Raw genomic sequence first — 20,505 nt, forward strand, 5'->3', positions numbered from 1 at the left:
TGGTTTCCAGGGGTTTGGCTTTTTCAGATTCCACATATAAGGGAAGTCACTCAGCAGCTGTCTCTCTGTGGCTGGCTTATTTCACTGAGTACCACGCGCTCTGGGTTAGGATAATCGTTTAATGTCATAGCGTAGCCATAAATTTTCAGAGATGCATGCTGATGAAGAGGCTGTCACGAAATCATTAATTAAACCATCTGGTTATGTAATTTAATATAGCCTTTCTTTCCCCAGCACAAATCATTAAATAAACGTGTCAACAGAAGAAGTCAATGAATTCTAGAATGGAAGCCTTCTTCTTACCTTCTTCTTTTTCCCATTCAACACAGCGGTTGGCGAGCACCTGGAAAGCTGCCCATGCCATGGTAGCCACCTTTTGCTTCTTGGTTTGTTTCTCACTGGAGCTGGACTCCGTCTGACTGCTTAGGCTACACAGTCGGTCCATGAGCTGAACGAGGCCACTGCGTACCAGGCACTTCTCTTCACTCCTGACCAGGAGGAAAGTTCCACACAGTAAATGTCACTGACCAGCCCTCGGGTTTAAGATTCAGGTTATCAAAGGGGCATAAAACGAGTCAGTGTAGTTCTTTGTCTATTACTTAGGATGGTATCATGCATAACTGAACAAGGAAATGTTTCTTTACAATGAGGATTTCCTTCATAAATAAAGAACTTCAAGTTTTGGTTTGTTCATATAGAGTAGCTAAGTAAAAATTGATGGAATCAACTCAAGATTCCCATCCGTAATACAAAAAACTTATGAATTTTATTATTAGGCCACTGAGAAAATAAATGCATTTGTAAAAAGTTTTTGCCAAATATGTTAAAAAATTTTCTAGGGATCTTCTACTTTCCTTCAAACCTCTCCATTTTGACAATGTGATACAGTCCCTATTGGCCAATTCTGATCATGTAGGAAAAATTCAACAATATGGAATTTACGCAGTAACTTTAGTTTAGTCTATCAGGAGGTAAGCTTGTTTAATCACAGTGATAGGGTCATTGGACAATCAAAGCCAAAAAACTCCCAATTTTTAAAAATTAAAAAAATTTTTTAATATATATATATTTAAAGATTTTATTTATTTGACAGACAGAGATCACAAGCAGGCAGAGCAGCAGGCAGAGAGAGAGGGAAGCAGTCTCCCCACTGAGCGGAGAGCCGGTTGTGGGGCTCAATCCCATGACTGAGGGATCATGACCTGAGCCCAACGCAGACACTTAACCGATTTGAGCCACCCAGGCACCCCCACCCATTTTTTAAATTTAGAAATATTTTTATTTAAGCAACCGCACTGCAGTGTAACTTACCCACATTATGAAGCATTGCCTTCCTTACCTGGTGTAAGGTATGGTACACAAGAGTCCGATGCTATTTGAACACGCGATAGGGTAACGAGCACACAGAGACACAACAGAGGTCATGGTCTCCCCGAAGGCTTCCTGGACCTGCTCCACCATCCCACCACAAGTGAGTTCTTCAATTCTATGAAACAGAACCAAAGCGAAGGTTACTTGAACCATGTAAGAAGAGTGACAGTGAACATAAGAGCAGAGTGTTCTTCTGAGAAACCCAAGAGTGTCTAGAGGAATTGAGAACTGAAGGGATCTTGGAGATCACCAGTGTTTCCCAGACTGCAGGACCACAGAAGACTATCGGGCAGCATATCTAAAGTTGCCTCAAAGACAATGCCCACACTCCAGAAAAGTCTGGGGAATTTGAGGCTAAGTCAAGTCAAGCAGGGCTCCCTACCAGGACAACTCAGAGCCTTACAAGGTTAAAGTCCACAGTATCTCTAAGGGCAAGAGAATGATACTCCACATTACCCAAATGCATTTAATAAGGAAACCATCTGAAACACATCTATAATATCCTATGTAGCACTGAGTTCTATAAACACAATTGTACTCATGACAAAATCAAGGCCCAAGTAGATTAACTAAGTGTCCTTTTCAAGTCCACACTGTGATTATTAGCAGAGTATGAGAATCCAACTGATAGAAGACTTTGCTAATGTAAACACATGACCTGGGGTAGATCCTACAGCGATTAATATTAGTTTAAAACTGGAACTCTCCGGATTTACCTACAAGGATATACTACAGAATACTGTTTATATAGTAAAAATAAGTAAATAAAATCTAAGGTTGGAAAATCAGGATTGAATCTGAGTAAAGGTGCAGAAATAGGATGCAGTGCTATGCAAACTACTAAAAACATTACAGGGGCTGTCTACGGTTTGAATAAAGACAGAACAGATACACTAGAACGTTAACAGGTTTTATCTTAAGGTGCTGGATTTACAGGTGATTTTTACTTTGTACTTTGGGATTTTCTGCATTTTTTAAAATGTCTGACATGACATTACTAACTGAGGGGAAAAGGAAAAATGCTGCCAGGTTGTGGAGAAATATTCTGGAAGTGAGTTGTGGTGGCCAGTGTTATTCACTGTGTCTCCTGGGCACCCCTCTGGTTGGGTGAGCATGTGAAGGGGACAGACAGCTTTCGAGATGGCGGTCCCTTCCTCTAACCCAGGCTCTCCGGGATTACCATGACTGGGGTGCACCTGTGCTGACATGAACAAGAACTGAAGTCCTATTTTGTAAACCAGAGGTTTCGGAGAGTTTTGTTTCCAAACAGTAACCCGGCCTCTCCTGATTGATACAGAAATTTCTCAAGATATTCACGTTACTCTTAGTTAACACATTTTCCTTCAGCCACTGCTCTCTGCTCACTGGCCAGATTTCCTCAAAGAGCTATCAGGAGACACAAGTAGCTCGAGGCAATTCTAGTCAAGGACCTGTAGTCAAATGCCCTTTCTATTTCTACCTGAAGATCCTGGAAGCCCCGTAGGGAATAGTATAGAAAAACTCCTCACCAGTAAGTTATAAAACCTTCTTCAAAGTTCGTATCTACAATTAGGTTTTTAGAAATTGATCCAGTAAGAATAAACCCAAAAGTACACAAAAATACAAGTATAAGGATGTTGACTATACATCAGTAAAACAGAAAAAAATGTTTCATGTGTCCATGAGGAGCCATGTGTCCACCAGGAGGGGAGGAGTTAAGGAAGACACAGCCATCCACACCTGGAGGTCCATGAGGTTCTTCAAAACTATTAAACCAGAACTACGTGCATTGACATGAAAAGACAGATATATCCAAGATACAATGAATAAAACAATTCCCATGGCAGTGTTATATTACAGTATAATACAATCTGAATTAGGGGGAAAAATCATACATATACACACATCTGTGTACAAAGAGAATTGCACAGCCATTTGTGGGTGTGTTGCTGATACAAGCAGCTCTTAGGGACAGGATGGGATCCAGGAGAGGAAGGGGAGTAAAGAGACTTCTGCTTTCTGCTACATATGCTGACGTTGTTACAAAACTGTGGAACACTAAAAAAAATAAAAATATGATATTTTAGGGGAAAACACCAGTGAAGACTACTGTCTATGATCTGGCTTCAAGAGTCATCTTTGGAATGAAGGCCTTTTGCCCACCCTGGTCAGGACGGTATGAACTACGAGAAATAACTGACCTGGGTCCTCCCTGCAGGACCATAGTCACCGGACCCACGAGGTGGGTCACGCCCCCGACGCGCACAGCGGCCGTAAGCAATTCCCGCATGTGCACCAGCGCCTGCTTGCGAGTATTTCCCCGTCGCCACCTCGTCTGTGCGGCCAGAAGAAAGCTGCTGCTGGACACCTGAAAGGCATGAGAAGGAAGTGCACTTGACTCTTGGGGACTGTCGCAGTCCCCCGCCCCGTGCTGCTAGGTGCTATTCCTCTGTAGTCGGCAAAACGCGACCTACGGCTTGGTCAGGGTTGGTGCCGATGAAAGCAAACAGCTGTCCCAGCAGGACGCTGTAGGTGGGCTTGTCCCTGCTGTCCTCAATGGCCAGTGACTGCAGGAGGGTAAAGGAGCTGCTGCGGTGGCTGGTCACGTGGCGCCGCCTACAGGAAAACCAAACGGAGCAAGATCACGAAACAAGACCCACAACTTGGGGAGTGAGCTCTGATGAAGGTGTTAGGCGGCACATGGGGATCCAACCTTGGCCAGTAGCCAGTTACCTCTGATTTGCTCTGGTAAATTCCAAATCTTCATTACCAATCATTTCCAGATCAGAAGGAGCCGACATGCTGCGAAGAAAAACAGGCTGCCGCACAGCGTGAGATATCACCTTTGTTTCGGACGCTGATTTACACGCTGGAACAGAAAGGAATAAGAACGTTGGCATACATGCCGTCTGGCTTGTAAGGACAGCCACAACAGCTATGCTACTAGACTAAGGGTATCTTCGCTTTCTAGGAGAGTTCATCCACCAAACCAGCTAGCACAGCACGCTGATGATTTTTAGGCCCATTTTTAAAAACCTAGATATTAGGGTCAAAAATTATTTCAGTTTGAAAAACTGGAATATTTTATTATATTTGGATGGAAAAAAAGGCTGCAAGATTCATTTGATTTCATCAACTCTCAACCTTCACCCTCATATAAGCATTCTAAAAAGCCAGAGAGGACAGAGAAAGTCATTTCTAGAATCAAAAATTTCTTAATTCAAATAAATCCAAATCCATTTTTCTTTTCCAGAGACAGCCTTTCCTCCCCGCTTTGAATCCTAGATTTATTTAGCTGACTTACTGACATTTGGTGGCACCTTAGCTTCGATCAAGTTGGTGTGAGTAAATATCACACTTGAGCTAGACTCTGACTGGGCCTTCCTTAGCACTACCCAGGGAAATGGTTGTAATTACAAAAGAACACTTTGACGGAAGATGACAAAACTATATATAAAGATCATCCAAGGGGGAAAAAAAAGTAGAGAAGAGGTTATCTTGACTCTGTCTTAAGAATGGTTAGGCAGGGGCGCCTGGGTGGCTCAGTGGGTTAAAGCCTCTGCCTTCAGCTCAGGTCATGATCTCAGGGTCCTGGGATCGAGCCCCGCATCGGGCTCTCTGCTCGGCGGGGAGCCTGCTTCCCCCTCTCTCTCTCTGCCTGCCTCTCTGCCTGCTTGTGATCTCTGTCAAATAAATAAATAAAATCTTTAAAAAAAAAAAAAATGGTTAGGCAGCTGGGGCGCCTGGGTGGCTCAGTGGGTTGAGTGTCTGCCTTCGGCTTGGGTCATGATCCTGGGATCCTGGGATGGAGCCCCGCATTGGGCTCTCTGCTCAGCAGGGAGCCTGCTTCCTCCTCTCTCTCTCTGCCTCCTTCTCTGCCTACTTGTGATCTCTCTGTCAAATAAATACATTTTTTAAAACCTTAAAAAAAATGGTTAGGCAGTTTCAGTCTAAAAACATCATTTTTGAAGATGTTATTGCTCAGCAAACTATTGGTTCATGGTCTCTGATGGCAACAGCCTCTTGGAAAACATCATCAGCCTCACTGAGTGGTTAAGTCTTTACATGGGACCTTTAATTAACCAAGGCCTCGTGACCAGGGACACGTCAGCAGACAATCTCGGTATGTGATCCTACTGTAGGCTCGGCACACTCCCCCCGATGTTCTCAGCAAATGGTCTCCTTTCACTAGGGTCAGAAACCTGAATCACCCTAGACTTCTCCCCTTCCTGTGTGAGGCGAGCCCTGTGCACTCAGCTGGGATGAAAACAGGTTCGTCTGCTTGGCAGTGTCCATCAGGCTATGGGGTTTGATAACACAGAGTCTCATGTTTACTCATCCCGCTCTCTCAAGACAAGAATTAACAACTGTCATTATGGGCTATGCTCGGTGCTGGGGATCCAGCTTCAGAAAGAAAGCTCATTGACTTCTCTGAGAAATGGCCTTTCAGGCTAACAATTAAAACGTGACCAGGAAAATAGTGAAAATTCATGTCAGAAGGTTGCACATAATTACTACAGGTGCGATGCAAACTCAGTTTTAAGAGGAAAATATGATGCACTACAAGATTCACAATGTTGACTCTCTAATTAGACGTGCTACTAGGAGAATGACAAGCCATAAACTAAAAGTAAGGGGCATTAGATTAAAAAAACACATGTCACTGGGCTCCCAAGAAAAACTGAATGAGGCAGGTGGGGAGGTAGCCCTGACGTTCAACTGACTTACACCACCTGAACTCAACGCAAAGTCTGTTTTTGGCTTTGAGTATGATATCTCAAAATCTATGAGAGAAATCTATGAGATGGAATAGCGCAGAGTGCCTGCACGGGGTTGGCTTTGTACCTGGTGTTTCCGCAGGGGTCCCCGAGATGCTTCTTGTGAGGCCGGACTGGGCCGCGATGGTGACGTGCAACAAGAGCTCGGCTCGGTTCATTAAGCTCTTCACTAAAGTCTTCGTTTTAGCCAGTGGGTGCGAGGGTTTCTGAATGAGAGAATTCACTTCTTGTAGGAACTTCTCCCTATAAAGAAAGGCTGATGTGCATTTAGTCGTTCTCACGTTCACCAAAACCAGTGTTCTTTAATGACAAAGGATACAACAAATAGAGGGAAACGAAGCAAAAGAAACCTGATAAATATCACTCCCCTGCCCCTAGCCGAGAGAGCAGTGTTATAAATGCACCAATTTTAGTTCCTTTGGCCCAGTTTCGGTCGCCTGTATGCTAACTTTTGAAGGCCAAAATCCAAATTTCCAAGTTTGCAAATGAGTTCCAACTCAAATATTTAGTGAATGCGTATGATTTTAAAAAAATCTTCACATCTTGTCTTAAGCATCAAGGCAGTAAATCAGCTTTACACAGTTATTAACATCACTAACCTCAGTGACAGGACCATGTTTTCAAGATCATTTCCATCAAAGGAGACTTCTTTCATTGAACACAAAAGTTCTAGTTCTTTCATTTTGTTCTAAAGAAGGAAAAATCAAGAAAAGATGGTAGGTAGGATCTGCAAAAAGTGGCTTTTACTGTTCATGTCGAAAGGAACAGAGAATTTCGGGGGGGAAAAACAATACACCACCTCTGGTCCACATTTCTATGCCAGAGCACATCTGTAAGTTATTCTTTGATATTTTAAGGATTACAAATGGCATCGAGTACTTTCTGGGGACTTCCTCAGTGCTTATAACTGCTCTTCATTTCCTAAAGCTTGCCAGCAAAATTTGATGATGGTAAAACTATCAATCAGTTAAAAACAACTAATAATTTGTATTTGTACTGTTGATATGTTGATCTAATCAATTTTATTCAACCTTTGTAAAGAATGGGTACGTTTTGGCGTGGGAAACATTTTAACAGGTAACACTATTTGGTTTCCTTCCCTCCCCCCCCACACGCCTTTGCACCATAAATACCAGTGCCCCAGTGAAAATCACACAACTTGCTCACCTCATTGAAATGGTAATCATAGAAGAAAGGCACGTTGTTCTCCAGCTTTCCCTGCATGGCCTCATCGACCTCGCTTTGCCATTTCTGCTCCAATTCTGCAACACTCTGATAGATATATTAAAAAAATAAAACAACGTGAGAAGAGATGTAAAATAAAAACAAGTACACTCTGCAAATTTAGAAATTTTAGTCCTAACTTTTTAAAACATTTTTTTTAATAATACTCTTTTTTAAAAGATTTTTATTTATTTATTTGAGAGAGAGACAGCGAGAGAGGGAACACAAGCAGGGGGAGTGGGAGAGAGAGAAGCAGGCTTCCCGCCGAAGCAGGGAGCCCAGTGCAGGGCTCGATCCCAGGACTCTGGGATCACGACATGAGATGAAGGCAGACGCTTAACGACTGAGCCACCCAAGCGCCCTTTCAGGTCATTTTTTAAACTTCATTAAATTTCTAGGAAAGAAATTTAATGTGAGAGATTAATGTGTGAGAGAAGTCTAAACACACTGGCCTTCACTTACCTGCAGCTGTCTCTCCATGGCATTGAGTTTCTTGAAGGTCTCTCCCATAATTTTACACAGTAAGTCGTATTCTTCAGCATGTTCTTCTTGATACTGGAAATTTATTAGGGACTGCAGTGCATCAACCAAGTTCAAGTGCTTAATAACACAGGATACTACCATTTCCTCCATCACATCTGGCTGAATCACTTCTCTGTGATTACAACAGAAACTAGTCAGATAGATGCCAGGCTCTCAAATTACTAATCCTGTATTCAATAGGCTCAAGAGTGTATAGGCTTTGATGTAAATATATTAAATATTCACAACTTCTTTATTACAATAAAGAAGCATGAACATTATGATGGCTTTCATACCAAGTTGGCAATAATTTAATGTTTAACTGACAAAACTGATGTCAGCTGATAAAGTGAAAACCAAACTTAAAGAGACTCCATTTTCTTTAATTTTATATTTTGAGCTAGAGTCATATTAAAGCTGGAAGAGGTCTAAGACTAACAAAAGATCTTTGGAACCATTTATGTGCCAATTAATTTTACACAATATCATGTCTTTTGGTATTTCGTACATATGGATGTTTGGCTGAAAAGGAATTGCGTTTCTGCATTTTTTCACTTTAAATTTCAACTATCCTTAAATTTTTTTCTCTCTGAAATGGCCAATCATGCTTCAGAAGACAGGGCAGAGGCTACCAGACTTTAAACAAGAATAACACAAAGCCATTTGTAAGTGCAAGACCTCACACTCCAGATTAAAGACCCCTCACCATCTCTCTCTGGACTAAGGAAACTGAAAGTTGAGGACAAGTAGACAAGTCAAACCACCTGAGAAAAATCTTGAACTTGTCAAAGTTTAGCATGCCTCAGAATCCTAAGGAAAACTTGTCAAAACCTTAATTAATGGACCCCATCCTCAGAGGTTCTGATCCCACAGGTGTGAGATGGGGCCCAAGAGCTAACAAGGGCCCACGTGGTGCTATTGCTGCTGACTGGGGACCCACACCTTGAGACCCAATGGCGTGGAATGTCACCTGGGGAGGGGCTGGGGAAGGGGGGGGGATGCTATGGTTAGTGTTCATTAAGTAAATATAAAATTAAAGGTTCAAAAAAAAAAATCAAAGGTTCATTAGAAGGAGAAGAAATTTACCCCCTTCCATTGTTTAAACTTTTTTTTTTTCCAATGGGAAAAATAACACACTATTTAGAAACATACTTTATACTTGGTCTGAATTGAGGTCTAGCACGCCCAGAAATTTCCCTGAGCTTTATCATGATTCCTGGAGGAAGCCTGATCCGGGGCAGGTCAAAGTAGTTTCCAACAGGAGGCACGAGGACGTCAGAGGGGTAGGTGAATTCTCTGTCTTCCTCGATGGTCAGTGGCAGTGGAGACGGACTTGGAGTAAGGGCAGGAGAGATCACGCCATTGGCCTCCACCTGCCACTGGCACCTGAACAGACAGAAAAGAGGCTCCTTCATTTCCTCTTCCTCCTGGAAAGCTACTTAAAGCTTGCAGATACTTCAAACATATGAAGGATCACATCACGTGTTAAGCATTCATCAAACATTCTCCAGAGGCTAAAGGAACATGAGCATTATATGAAACCACATCTTTGGGAATCTACCTCCTCCCCAACATTTTATTATGAAAAATTTTAAATATACAGAAAAGTAGAAAGCATCCCATGGGTAATGTCCAGATACCCACCTCCTATATTCTAGAATAAACATTTTGATAGGTTTGCTTTATCACTCATCTACTCAACCTTCTGGGGATCCTCTAATTTAATTATACAATATGTGGGTTGGAGAAAAGCTTATGCATTCAAGGCTGTAATTTCAAATTCAGTCAAGTAAGGGCCAGAAGGCACTTTGGTATAATTTTCACCTTCTTTCTTAATGACAATGACACCCATGGGATTGTCAGGCAGTCTGCACAATGAGCTGGGAAATGGACTAGAAGTAGTTTTCCACACGAAGTCCTTTTTCCTTTGTGAGCAAAACTAGCCCTATCTGAGCCTTTTACCTTTGTAAAAGTTTGGACCGCAATAGCTCCTGACAGGCTTCTTCTTCTTTGGTAATTTCTGGTCCATTGTACAGGATTCTCAACATGGAACAAGCTAACACAGACAGACCTAAAGCCAGGTCTACCAGAAAGGGCAAGCCTCCCGACACATCCTCCGACGACTCCTACAACGCAGACAGGGGCAAACCACACGGGTCAGTGTACACAGCGGAGCTTCCGCACCTGGGCTGTACCACACTGTGACGTCCCTGACCACAGGGGCTCACAGAGCAGCAGCGCGTGTCACTGCTATGGGACACAGGGACTGTCCCCAACACCATGAGGAGAAAGATGGTGGCAGGGGGCAATGACCACAGAGTGAAGTCTCAACACAATTCTGGAGAGAAAAGAGCTGGTAAGACTCCATATTAGAGACAGCACAAATCTCATGCAAGATTCTTTGGCTGGATTCCTCTCTGCCGTGCCTATCCAGGTATAAGTCATAGTTCTGTTTTGTCACCTCCATCCTGTGCTCGAACCAAGATGCTGTCAATCCCTTATACTGAACTCATTCAACAAACATCTGAGCATATCATTCTAGGTGCTTGAGATACAGCAGAGAAAAAGATTCCTGCCCTCACGGAGCTTTCATTCTAGCAGACGGTTCCACTCTAGAGTGCGTTAGGCTGGCTAAACTTGAGCAATCTCCAAGTCTAGAATAGGCTTCACAAATCAGGCAACTCAAGGGGTTAGAAGAACTACCACTCGTGCCCCCCCCCACCCAAGGGAAAAGAATTAATGTAGATTGCTGGGGGAAGTAACTATTTGGCACCGCTAAAAGGAGTAGACTAAACCCATATACAGCATATAACATGGGTAATTAAGCAGAGACAGACCTAGACTAGCAAGATGAGCCTTTGAGAATAGAATGAAAATCTGATCCCACTATTCTAAAAACCCAGAATCCCAGTGCTTGCTTCCACTAGGTGTTGGAGTCTTCTTCGCCCTACGGAAAGATGCTGGAGGCAGATCACCTCTCCAGGCTTTGAAGACGGAGCCCCTAGCAATGGATTCTGTCTGCACTGCCAAATGGATTTTAGGTCACAGCTAGTTTTATTCCACGAGACTACTACTTATGATAGTCTAGGAATGCCAAATGGAAGAGATGGATGAAACCGCAGCTCATATTCTGCCCTGTTTCCAGGGCAAATATGATGTATGTAACCAAGGCACACGGGAGAAAGTACATTATGCCCACAGCAGTGGTTAGATTCAAGTACCTGAGCGCGAACTGTGCAAGCAAAGCCCCACATAGCTTTATCGGGAGTGTTGTGTTCACGGCCACTTCTCATTTCAAAGGAGAAGGTGACTGTATCTCCTTCCACCTTAAAATTTAAGGGGGGGGGAAAATACACTTTAAAAACAAGACACATGATTTTTAAGAGAGCAATGAATTTCAGAGATTTACTTTCAAAAGGACCACTGCAATATTTTACTCCTTTTTCTCAATCGCTTGACTCAAATTCCATCCCCTCTCATCTGGACACCAAGCTCTTGGGGGTCTCTCCTGACGAGGTAGGCTTGGGGATGGGGCATCTGTGAAATGGGCCATGACTGCCCAACAGCAGGATCGGAGTAAAGAGTAAATCTTGAGCATAATTTAAATAAATCCCTCAGACTTCTACTCTCTCTGCCCTCCCCCTGTCCACTTCACCACCTCACTCGTGCTGGTAAGGTAGGCAAACGGCCAGTATCTTCAAGAACACAGAGTGCTGGAAGACCTTGCTCTGTATTACAGAACCAACACCACGAGTAAGAAACAAAGTGTAGGAAATGAAACAATGATTACAAGTGTCGTGCTGATGTGGGTTTGGATACATCCAGTCTAGACCCCTGGATGTAACTTGCTGTCTGTGGCTGAATTAAAGAGGGTACGTAATGCATTTGAGATCAAGGCTCCAAGAACGGACTTCGGAGCAGTTTTCAGGTTTTAGTCGGCGTTTCAGTTCATAATCATATTCTAGGTAGATAGGTTATTGTTCCAGGGCCCAGATTACAAAGCGATTTGAGAATGGATCATTAGTACTGCTCCAAAGGCCCACACTCATTTTGAAAACACTGATTCTACATTTTTAAACTGCAATGGCCCTGTGTTCTAGAATACCCATCACAGGAGAGGGCAGAGAAGAAGCAGGCAGGAAGAACTAGCGGGCCATTTAATGCACAGGGAAGGAAATGCTGTGAGCACTCAGTCCCTGGAGAATAGATCCTAGCTCCGGAGTGGACAGGGGTCCGAGGCCCTGAAAGTCAAAGAACGGTCATTCTGAATGAGGTAGTTGAGTTTCCAGGCCTGGCAAGATAGCCCCATCTCAACAAAAGCACCCACGGACAATTCTTTTTTTTTCTGGAATTGGAGTTAATACTCGGGCCCAGAGGGAATGGGAGTTCATTTTTCTTTTCTAGGAAGTGGATCTGACTGGATACCATACCTTCACCAAGTCTTTGGGCCAGCCAGTTCCTAAGACACTACGGCTGCCATATCCCAGTGTGTTGCCTCCATACTCAGCAACCTTCCTACTGTTTGTGTTAGGCCCCGCATATATCACCAACTTCAAAACAGAAAATATACTGTTAGACTGTAAAAGAAAAACAAAAACAACATCTACAAATAAAAAGGCTGCAAAAAAATGTTTGTTTAAAAACACATTTATAACCAGGCACTGGTGTGATTATTACAGAGCTAATATTCCCTGATTTTTAAGGTACAACTGATACTAGTTTGGGTACAACAAATATTGCCAAATATTGCTTGGGGGACCTCACATTAACATAGTTCTATTTGGCTATTATACATATATGTTTTAAGTAGTTATTTTAATGCTAAGTCATGACATTTAACTCATTAATAACAGGTACAGTTTGCCCCGTTAAGTCCTCCCCCAAATTGATAAAGTGAGCAAATACAGATGGAAAAATGGCTATATCTAATACAAAAAAATAAAGGCAAAAACAAATAAAACACACACACATACACAAAAACCAAAAAGTCAATGAATGAGGATTTTAAAAAATGCAACAAATTGAAAACAAGCCATATATCTTTAGAATGTTGCTTAATGGTATAAAAAGAAAATGACACAAATTTAGGCCAGAAAGGGGGCTGCTGCTTCTCGGGTCAGCTTTCGTGTGTCAATATTTTTCTTCAATAAAGGTTATTCATTTAAATCCAATTAACCAACTTTCTAATATGCAAGAGAAACATTTAGAGGTCATTTGGCATTCAAATACTTCCGCTGGAAGAATGAGGCTCTGGGTTCCGTAAATTCCAAATCTGTCTTTGAACATGCACTCTGACCACCTCTGACCACACAAGAGAGCTCAGTGTGGATCCAGAAGCTACCCTTCTAACCCTTGACATGTATCATGGTGTGCTCTCTTACCCTGTTGGATCTTTGCTGACCCCAGCCAGGGACCACTGGAAAAGTAAATGTTACTTTTATCTGTGGAGTACGTCTCCCTGCACCTCCACATTGAACACTGATGCCCATTGCAGATGCTGGCTAGCATACATCAGAAGATGCAAATTACTGGTTTTTAAAGGAGAAACAAAATGACACCGACTGATAGGCCCATCTCTCCATTTCTGTTTTAAACAGTCATAGCACTTTAATGTAGGAAATGGGGGTAGCTGATGACAGGAGCTATTAAGTGCCGTCAGGGACAGGCAGATGGCAGGAGATTTATTCTCTGAAAGGCCTACCAAAGACCGTTTTCTAAATTCCCTTGCCTCCAGCTAAAGTGATTTTTGGAAGCAAATCTTAAACCCCTCTGGATACCTGGGAGTCTTCACTGTCCTAAAAGATGATGGGAAAGAGGATTCTATAATTTGCTCAGTGATACGTTTCACCATCTCTGAGTATATACTGTTAAGAAGTCCTTTATTTTTCACTTGCTAATCCTCCTGGATGGGATTTCAGATCTCTGCCCTTACGCAGTTCACAGAGATGACAGATAGCTAACAACAATCTACATAAAAGTAGTCCTGTATATGTACAAGACCATTTGATAATCCTTCAGCTGTTCTCATACAAGGTTATGTGTCACAAGTTCATTCACCTTTCCTCCTAAGTACAACATGGCAGTTTGCGCAGAAAAAGAAAAAAAAAAAAAAAAAAACCACAACCTATAACCCCTCAAATGTTTCCTTTCATTGAACATTATTAAGTCACTAGGTTGGAAACTATTCTTTCTCAAAATCTACATGGGCCTAGAGGTGCTGACAACAACGAAAAAATAATTTAAATAAAAATAAAATAGATCCTAGTACATCTGAAACTTCTAAAAGGGCACCTTCTCCCAAAGAATACATGAAGCCCCAGAAATGGGCAGTAAGAACTTTCTAGATAATGGACATCACCTGTCTACAGGAATTCCAAGCATAGAAAGAAGGGAATAGGTAAGCAGTAAGGAAAGCTTTCTCCGACTCAGATCTAAACTTTTGAAAGGTTACAGAAGTACACTTTCAACCTGTCATGGAAATGCAGTTCTCGGACCACAGAGGTGCTGGTTCTTTCGTTCCCCACCCGCTACCCTTCAAGGCATATCTTAAGCAAGTTCTCCAAAGAGACATCTGCAGACAGAAATAAGTCAAGAATGGTGACCAGGAGCAAAGAAAAATAAGAAGCATCTAAGAAATCAGCTTATTGGAGGTGGAGCCAGTACTAAGCCAGTCTTGCTTACTTTGTCATAGTCATACTGGGAGGAGCATCTGCTGTCGAATCTAAGGTACAGGCAGCGAGCTCCTGGGATGTGGACAGTTTCTTTAAATTTATAGTTGTCTCTGACAGGGTGGACTGTTTCCACAGTCTTTCCAGCAGCCCATGGAGCAGGAATCTTTAAACCAGTGAGAAAGCCTGGCTCTTCTTTCTCTTCCAGCATCCTAAAACCAGACAAAGAGAAAGGGATTTAGCTTAGCAGCAAGGAGAGGAAAAAGGAGACACACACACAGTCAAACATAGAAGATTTAGACATCACTTTACTTTTCCACACCCTTTCGGACTGTAAATGCTAGGTATCGGTGGCGATCAGAAACATTTACAAAACTCCCATATTTAAGGTTCTTTTTTCTTTTTGTTGTTAGACAACGTATTTGCATTTTCCCCCTCTTTTCAAGAAGGAAAGCCCAATTCCTATCCAGGAAAGGACCTCACCAGCTCTCATTTCAAGTTACTCAGGAAAAAAAAAAAAAAAAAAAAAGATGCTACAAGATTGGTCACTTTCCAAATCCCATGGGATTAGTATCTGGCCCTATCAAGGTCCCTTTTGTTGGTATCCCAATGTCGATTGTTGAAGACTCCATGAGTCTATGTGCCTGCTTTTTACTGTAATTTTTACTAGGAAAAGTGCCTTCGAAGTCCTCTTATCTACTGGAATTAAACTTTCAAGGACTTCACAGCCCAAGGCTGCGGCATACAAACTCCTACAACCGACACTTAGCTGTTGTGGAATGAATTCTCTTCTTTCAGCTTTGCCCTAGCCAACATGGTGGCCACTTAGTCAACTGTGGTCATTCAAACTGCATCTGAATTAAATACAATTGAAACTTCAGTTCTAGATCACACCAGCCACACTGATGGTTGTATCAGTAACAGCACGCGACTGTGGCGGGTGGTTCTGGACAACAAAGTCACAAAGTTTAGTCACTGCACGAACCTCAGCTGCATAGCTCCCTGCTCTAGAGAAATGGAAAATCGTTCCTATCCGATCAGTGCTTTTAAAGACAGCTTTAAGATATAATCGACATGTAAGAAACTGCACATATGTATATACAAATGAAGTTTCCTCCTCCTTCCTGGTAATAGAGGCAATCACTTTTTGCTTTCTATCACTAGAAATTAGTTTGTATCTTCTAGAGTTTCACATATATGGAATCATACAGTATGTACTTGTGGGGGGGATCTGGTTTCTTCCACTCAGCGTAAGGATTCTGAGACCCACTCCTGTTGTGTGTATCAACTGTCCACTCCCTTTTCTTACAGAGTAGGACTCCATCATACGAATATATTGCAATTCGTTTATCCATTCACCTGCTGATAGACACTTGGGTTGTTTTTGTCTTGGGCTACTCTAAGGCTGTTCTGAGCCTTCATACACAAGTCTTTGTAAGAACCTATGCTTTCTTCTCTCTTGTGTGAGTACCCAGAAGTGGAAGAGCTAGGTCATGTGGTAGGTATATGTTAAACTTTGTGAGCAACTGTCACACTATTTGCCAAAGTTGTAATATTTTACATCTCCATCTATGGTACATGAGAATCTGTCAATCTCCAATCTCTTGATCTGTGGGGAATTTACTCTAACCTGGTCCTAGAAGTCTACAAAGCAATTCTATAATTATCTGCAAAACGTTGACCCTAGAGTCTCTCTTTTTTTTTCCAGTTACGTAATCCTTGCTAAAAATCAATGTTGTAAAAGGAGAACTAGGCTTTCACCAGAAGAAAACAAGGCAGGGGTTCCTGCAAGGAAGCAGCATCTTTCACCTCTCATCGGGGAACAGCCTGCCCTTCTGGTCTGATGCACCACATGGGGAACAGCCCACCTCGGCAAAAACTGGACACTGGGTTTTAAGCAGCAAAGCCGTCTGAAACACAAAACCATCGTCATGTCTTAAAGTGCTTACTATCAGGTATCTGCATGGTACTGAGCCATATTTAGAATTCTCACTTTAGTCATCTTTTTACAACCCTTGTCTGCCCTCCTTCACGAAGAAACGCTTTGCTATTCAGACCACTTAACACCATTTCATTCCATGCTGGAATGGCACGTATCCTTTCTATCAGTCCCCAGCAGCTGGCAAGGACTCAGGAGACGGAGCATGATGGGAAGATCTCAGCAGCATCGTAGCTCAGCATTTTTACAGCAGCCCGGCAGTCTGTACTTGCTCTGAGACTACAGTAAGTAATTCAAACAGACGTGTTTTCCCTTAATATTTCAGTGTATTTCTAGGACATGATATTTTTCCTCATTCCACTATTATTCCCCTTGGCTTCCGACAGACATGGTTATGTCTACTCGGCCTTCAATAAACACATGCGGCCGCAACGTGAAGTGGGTCGGCCAAAGAGCCGATCGCTTTGGCACACGGAGGGTCATACCTGGCTGGTATAGAGGACCAGCTGCACTAGCTGAGGCATCAGGGCGTCGGCCATGGTCAGAGTCTGTAAATTTGGATGCATCAGCGAAGTCAGTAGCACTGGAAGAAGGTGACCAAGCATAGTAGCCTTAGTAACTTGTTCCAAGCCTTTTAACCTATAAAAGGTTCAAGAAAACACATAGCTTAAGCAATTCCTAATCACATGGTGAGGCAACCATCATCTTTCTCCAACAAGTTCTCTTAAACTGCATTTCCGTGAACTGCTTGAGCACTTACGGCTGTAGCAATTCAGTCCACAAATGTCCCACCTTCCACCGCTGAGGGAGAGGGAGACGACAGACATCTAGTAAGACGTTTCACCTTCAAGCTGTGGTTTTGCTACAAAAGCTGACACGGTGCATTTCACAGCACCTCTGAAGCACTTTATAATGGGCTTCTAAAATACAAATGGCTACTCTAGGTAGTTACCACGTGCAAAGTTCCCTTTGGCTGTGGTGCCATAGGGGGCTGTGCTACACAGAGTCTCTGACACGGGAGAAAGGAACTGGCTACAACACAGATTTTTCATTTGTCTTTAAAATCACGTGACCTCCCATTTTATTGAGATAAAATTGAGATAGAAGGCTGTATAAATTTAAGGTGTATAACATAATTATCCGACATATGTCTACACTGTAAAATGATTACCTAAAATCACATTCTTAAAATCCCAATCCTCTGCTAGAAGAATTAAGGTATGTGACTCACCCAAAGAAAAATGAGGGTTATGTAAATTCTCCGATGCTACTTAGGATACTGGGATTGGAACAAGAAGCAGACCTCACATCAGGCTCTCAAGACTGTCCCTCCCCCACCAGGACAAATCTGCACCGTGTGCCAGCAGAGTGGGCTCCACCGTGTGTTAACTAACCCCAGTGCAATGCCTATCTGGGCTATACTGTCCCCAATTCCAACCTGGCCACCTACTCTCTGGGAATGGGTAAGAAACAGGGACACGGGGACAGACAGGCCTACAGGAAGAAAAATTACACTGTAGGGATGTTTCGGACCAGCATCTGATCCATCAATAAGCACGGATGTAACAGTAAACCACAGCTGAAATTGTAATGGGGAGGACTAAGGAAGAGCTTTATTACTGGGAAAGAGAAGATTACCCTCTATGTAGGTCACTCCCGTATTTGCAGTAAAATTACAGTAAAATCTTAAGACGTCACGTCAGCGTCATCTTTTGCATGGCAGTTAATTTCCCGTGTTACAAAGTCATCTCTGCCTCTCTAAAGTCCTCATCATGGGGGAAGCCGGGGCACACGGTGCTGGGCCAGATAACTGAAGGAAAGGCCAGTTTGGGAGCGACGATGGTGGCGGACCCAAATGTCAGCGATGAGGCTGTGCACCACAACCTCGCTGCCCTCTTAGACCACGGCTGTTAGCCCAATCTCCCCTAAATGCACCATTACAGAGTTCCATTGCACTTGGCATTGAAACACTTGCCGTTTCAACCTCTTCTCACAAAAATCCCTCTATATTAAATGAACGTTTGATGTTCTAAATGACTTTGCTTTCTTAAGCAAATTCTGCTCCTGAAGGGCAGCAGGTCACAGCTCACGAGCCAGTTCCTCACCTCTGCTCACGGTCAGCTAGGTCACTATTTATGAGGGCAGTTGTGACCTGCTGTAGCATTTCCAACACTTCATCACATCCAGTCAGGATTTGGGTGGCAAGAGCCAAAATACTGACCTTTAGCTCCTAGGTAGAAAATATCATAATATTATTTTTAAGCTCTGTGATGAGTGTACACTCACAACGACAACATGAAATGATGTATTTAATGATGCATTTCCAAATTAAATAATGAGGTGGCCAGAATAAGCCCAAAGCAGGAAATTCCGCTAGGATGGCAAGTAGCAATTTGATTTGGGAGGCTAAGGTCTGGAGTGCTGACAGAAATACGCAGTATTTCACGGGGAGCACACCGAGTTCCTGGGAGAAAAGGCATTTCTCCCATCCCCTCCAGCACAAGAGAGCTCCCGGTGGCCAGCCCAGAAACTGTCCAGGTGGAAGATTGCCTTGGGTGGTATGAGGATAGCTAAAGAGAAAAACAGAACAGTAAAAAGGCTCATGTATAGGCGGTGAATAAAATGAGACAAAACACAACATTCCGAAACAGTACAAGTGACCTTTTTACTTAATGTTTTAAACCATTACACTTGGAAGCAGGCAAGTTAAAAATTCAGTTAAAGTAGCAGGCAGTTATAGGCTATCAAACATTTAAAAAAAACTATTAGAGAGTTCGTGGGCAACCAAATACTAAATAATGTGTTAAGAAGTACTAGTTAAAAATCATAGAAATATTTAGTTTACAATTATTTTCTATTTTTAAAAAATGCAACCAACCTAGCCCTTTAGGTAAAAAGGGTTTTACCTATTTTTTCCCAGAAATACTGGACAACTCAGCCTCTTCTGCCTTTACCACTAGTACTTCTCTCCATGGGCTAACGAAGAACTTAGGGAATTTTAGCCTTTCAAAGAGAAAACACTGGGTTTCATTACTGGACTTTCCTGGGGCCTTTCTTGGAATTATTAAGATGTTTTAATTATTTAAGAGAAAAGGAATTCTGAATGGACAGGCTAAACCACGGTTTAGGTCACGCAGATCCCATCAACCACCGGGTGCTGACAGCGGCACAGCGGGGGCGTTTCACGCACCTCCTCTCTGACCCTCACAGAGCCTTACGAGGGAGACCTACTGCCCCTCTTCGCTGATTAGGAAACGAAGGCAAGAGAAGTTAATCAATAGTATCAGCATTTGAAAATGATTAATTCATGCATTTTTTTCCTATTTAAAAACTGACCCTACAATAAGATCAACTCACTAACAGCAACTAGCAAGTATATGGGTTTCATAGTACACGTGCATAAAGGAGTAAGAAAAGGGCAACTATAACAGCTTTCAGCTTTTCGGCCTCCTTGGTTAATTTTTCAGTGTGTTTTAGTCAACACTTTAAAGAAGAATCAAGTTCTTATTGATTTCTCTAACTCTCTCACAAAGAAGAAATTCTGAGGAACAATGCAAATAACAGCCTCCAGCATCTGTCAAAATTATAACAAACACTGCTATAAAAAAATCTTTAGACTGCTATAAATTGCGATGTGGGAACAAATTATTGAGTTTACACAGAAGCTAACTTAAAAATAATTACAGAGAATAAAACAAACTAAAACTGTAGGTTTAGAAATTATTCGAAATAAAGGTTGCGAGAAAATTATCACCTTTTTGAAGTTATTTGAATCGAGAGAATATCAAACCAGCCACAGTGTCAAAATTATTTCAAATGTTATGCACCCAGATTTATTTTATCCACATACCCATAAATTTCAGATGTGCAGATCACTTGTAAGTGCCATATTTTGTAGTTCTTTAAAAAAGATGAAAGTAAACAAGGCACAAAAAGATTGACAGGAGCACATGGATGACACACTATGAGAGTGTCACAAATATGGTAACCACTGTGCAATGACATAAAAACCTATGAAATGAGT

The 20,505-nt window shown here is 42.3% G+C and overlaps 1 protein-coding gene across 8 annotated transcripts in view; it reads right to left on the minus strand.

The window, feature by feature from the left end:
* HECTD4 (HECT domain E3 ubiquitin protein ligase 4) overlaps positions 1 to 20,505 on the minus strand; it is a 187,197-nt gene that overhangs the window by 65,882 nt on the left and 100,810 nt on the right. For 4 of the 8 annotated variants that reach the window (XM_047696835.1, XM_047696832.1, XM_047696834.1 and 1 more), the window contains exons 18-34: positions 18,587 to 18,711; positions 16,967 to 17,120; positions 16,352 to 16,452; positions 14,556 to 14,754; positions 12,305 to 12,424; positions 11,096 to 11,200; positions 9,837 to 10,000; positions 9,027 to 9,260; positions 7,815 to 8,007; positions 7,296 to 7,400; positions 6,728 to 6,816; positions 6,196 to 6,371; positions 4,084 to 4,219; positions 3,825 to 3,966; positions 3,552 to 3,718; positions 1,340 to 1,486; positions 304 to 488 (exon numbers count right to left, since the gene is read on the minus strand). In XM_047696835.1, the coding sequence (XP_047552791.1) occupies positions 304 to 488; positions 1,340 to 1,486; positions 3,552 to 3,718; positions 3,825 to 3,966; positions 4,084 to 4,219; positions 6,196 to 6,371; positions 6,728 to 6,816; positions 7,296 to 7,400; positions 7,815 to 8,007; positions 9,027 to 9,260; positions 9,837 to 10,000; positions 11,096 to 11,200; positions 12,305 to 12,424; positions 14,556 to 14,754; positions 16,352 to 16,452; positions 16,967 to 17,120; positions 18,587 to 18,711 (2,542 nt within the window). Of the gene's footprint in view, positions 1 to 303; positions 489 to 1,339; positions 1,487 to 3,551; positions 3,719 to 3,824; positions 3,967 to 4,083; positions 4,220 to 6,195; positions 6,372 to 6,727; positions 6,817 to 7,295; positions 7,401 to 7,814; positions 8,008 to 9,026; positions 9,261 to 9,836; positions 10,001 to 11,095; positions 11,201 to 12,304; positions 12,452 to 14,555; positions 14,755 to 16,351; positions 16,453 to 16,966; positions 17,121 to 18,586; positions 18,712 to 20,505 lie in introns of all 8 variants that reach the window. The other 4 variants (XM_047696829.1, XM_047696833.1, XM_047696828.1 and 1 more) reach the window with 1 other exon arrangement.

This window comes from Lutra lutra, chromosome 12 (assembly GCF_902655055.1).
Source record: "Lutra lutra chromosome 12, mLutLut1.2, whole genome shotgun sequence".
NCBI classification, from domain to species: domain Eukaryota; kingdom Metazoa; phylum Chordata; class Mammalia; order Carnivora; family Mustelidae; genus Lutra; species Lutra lutra.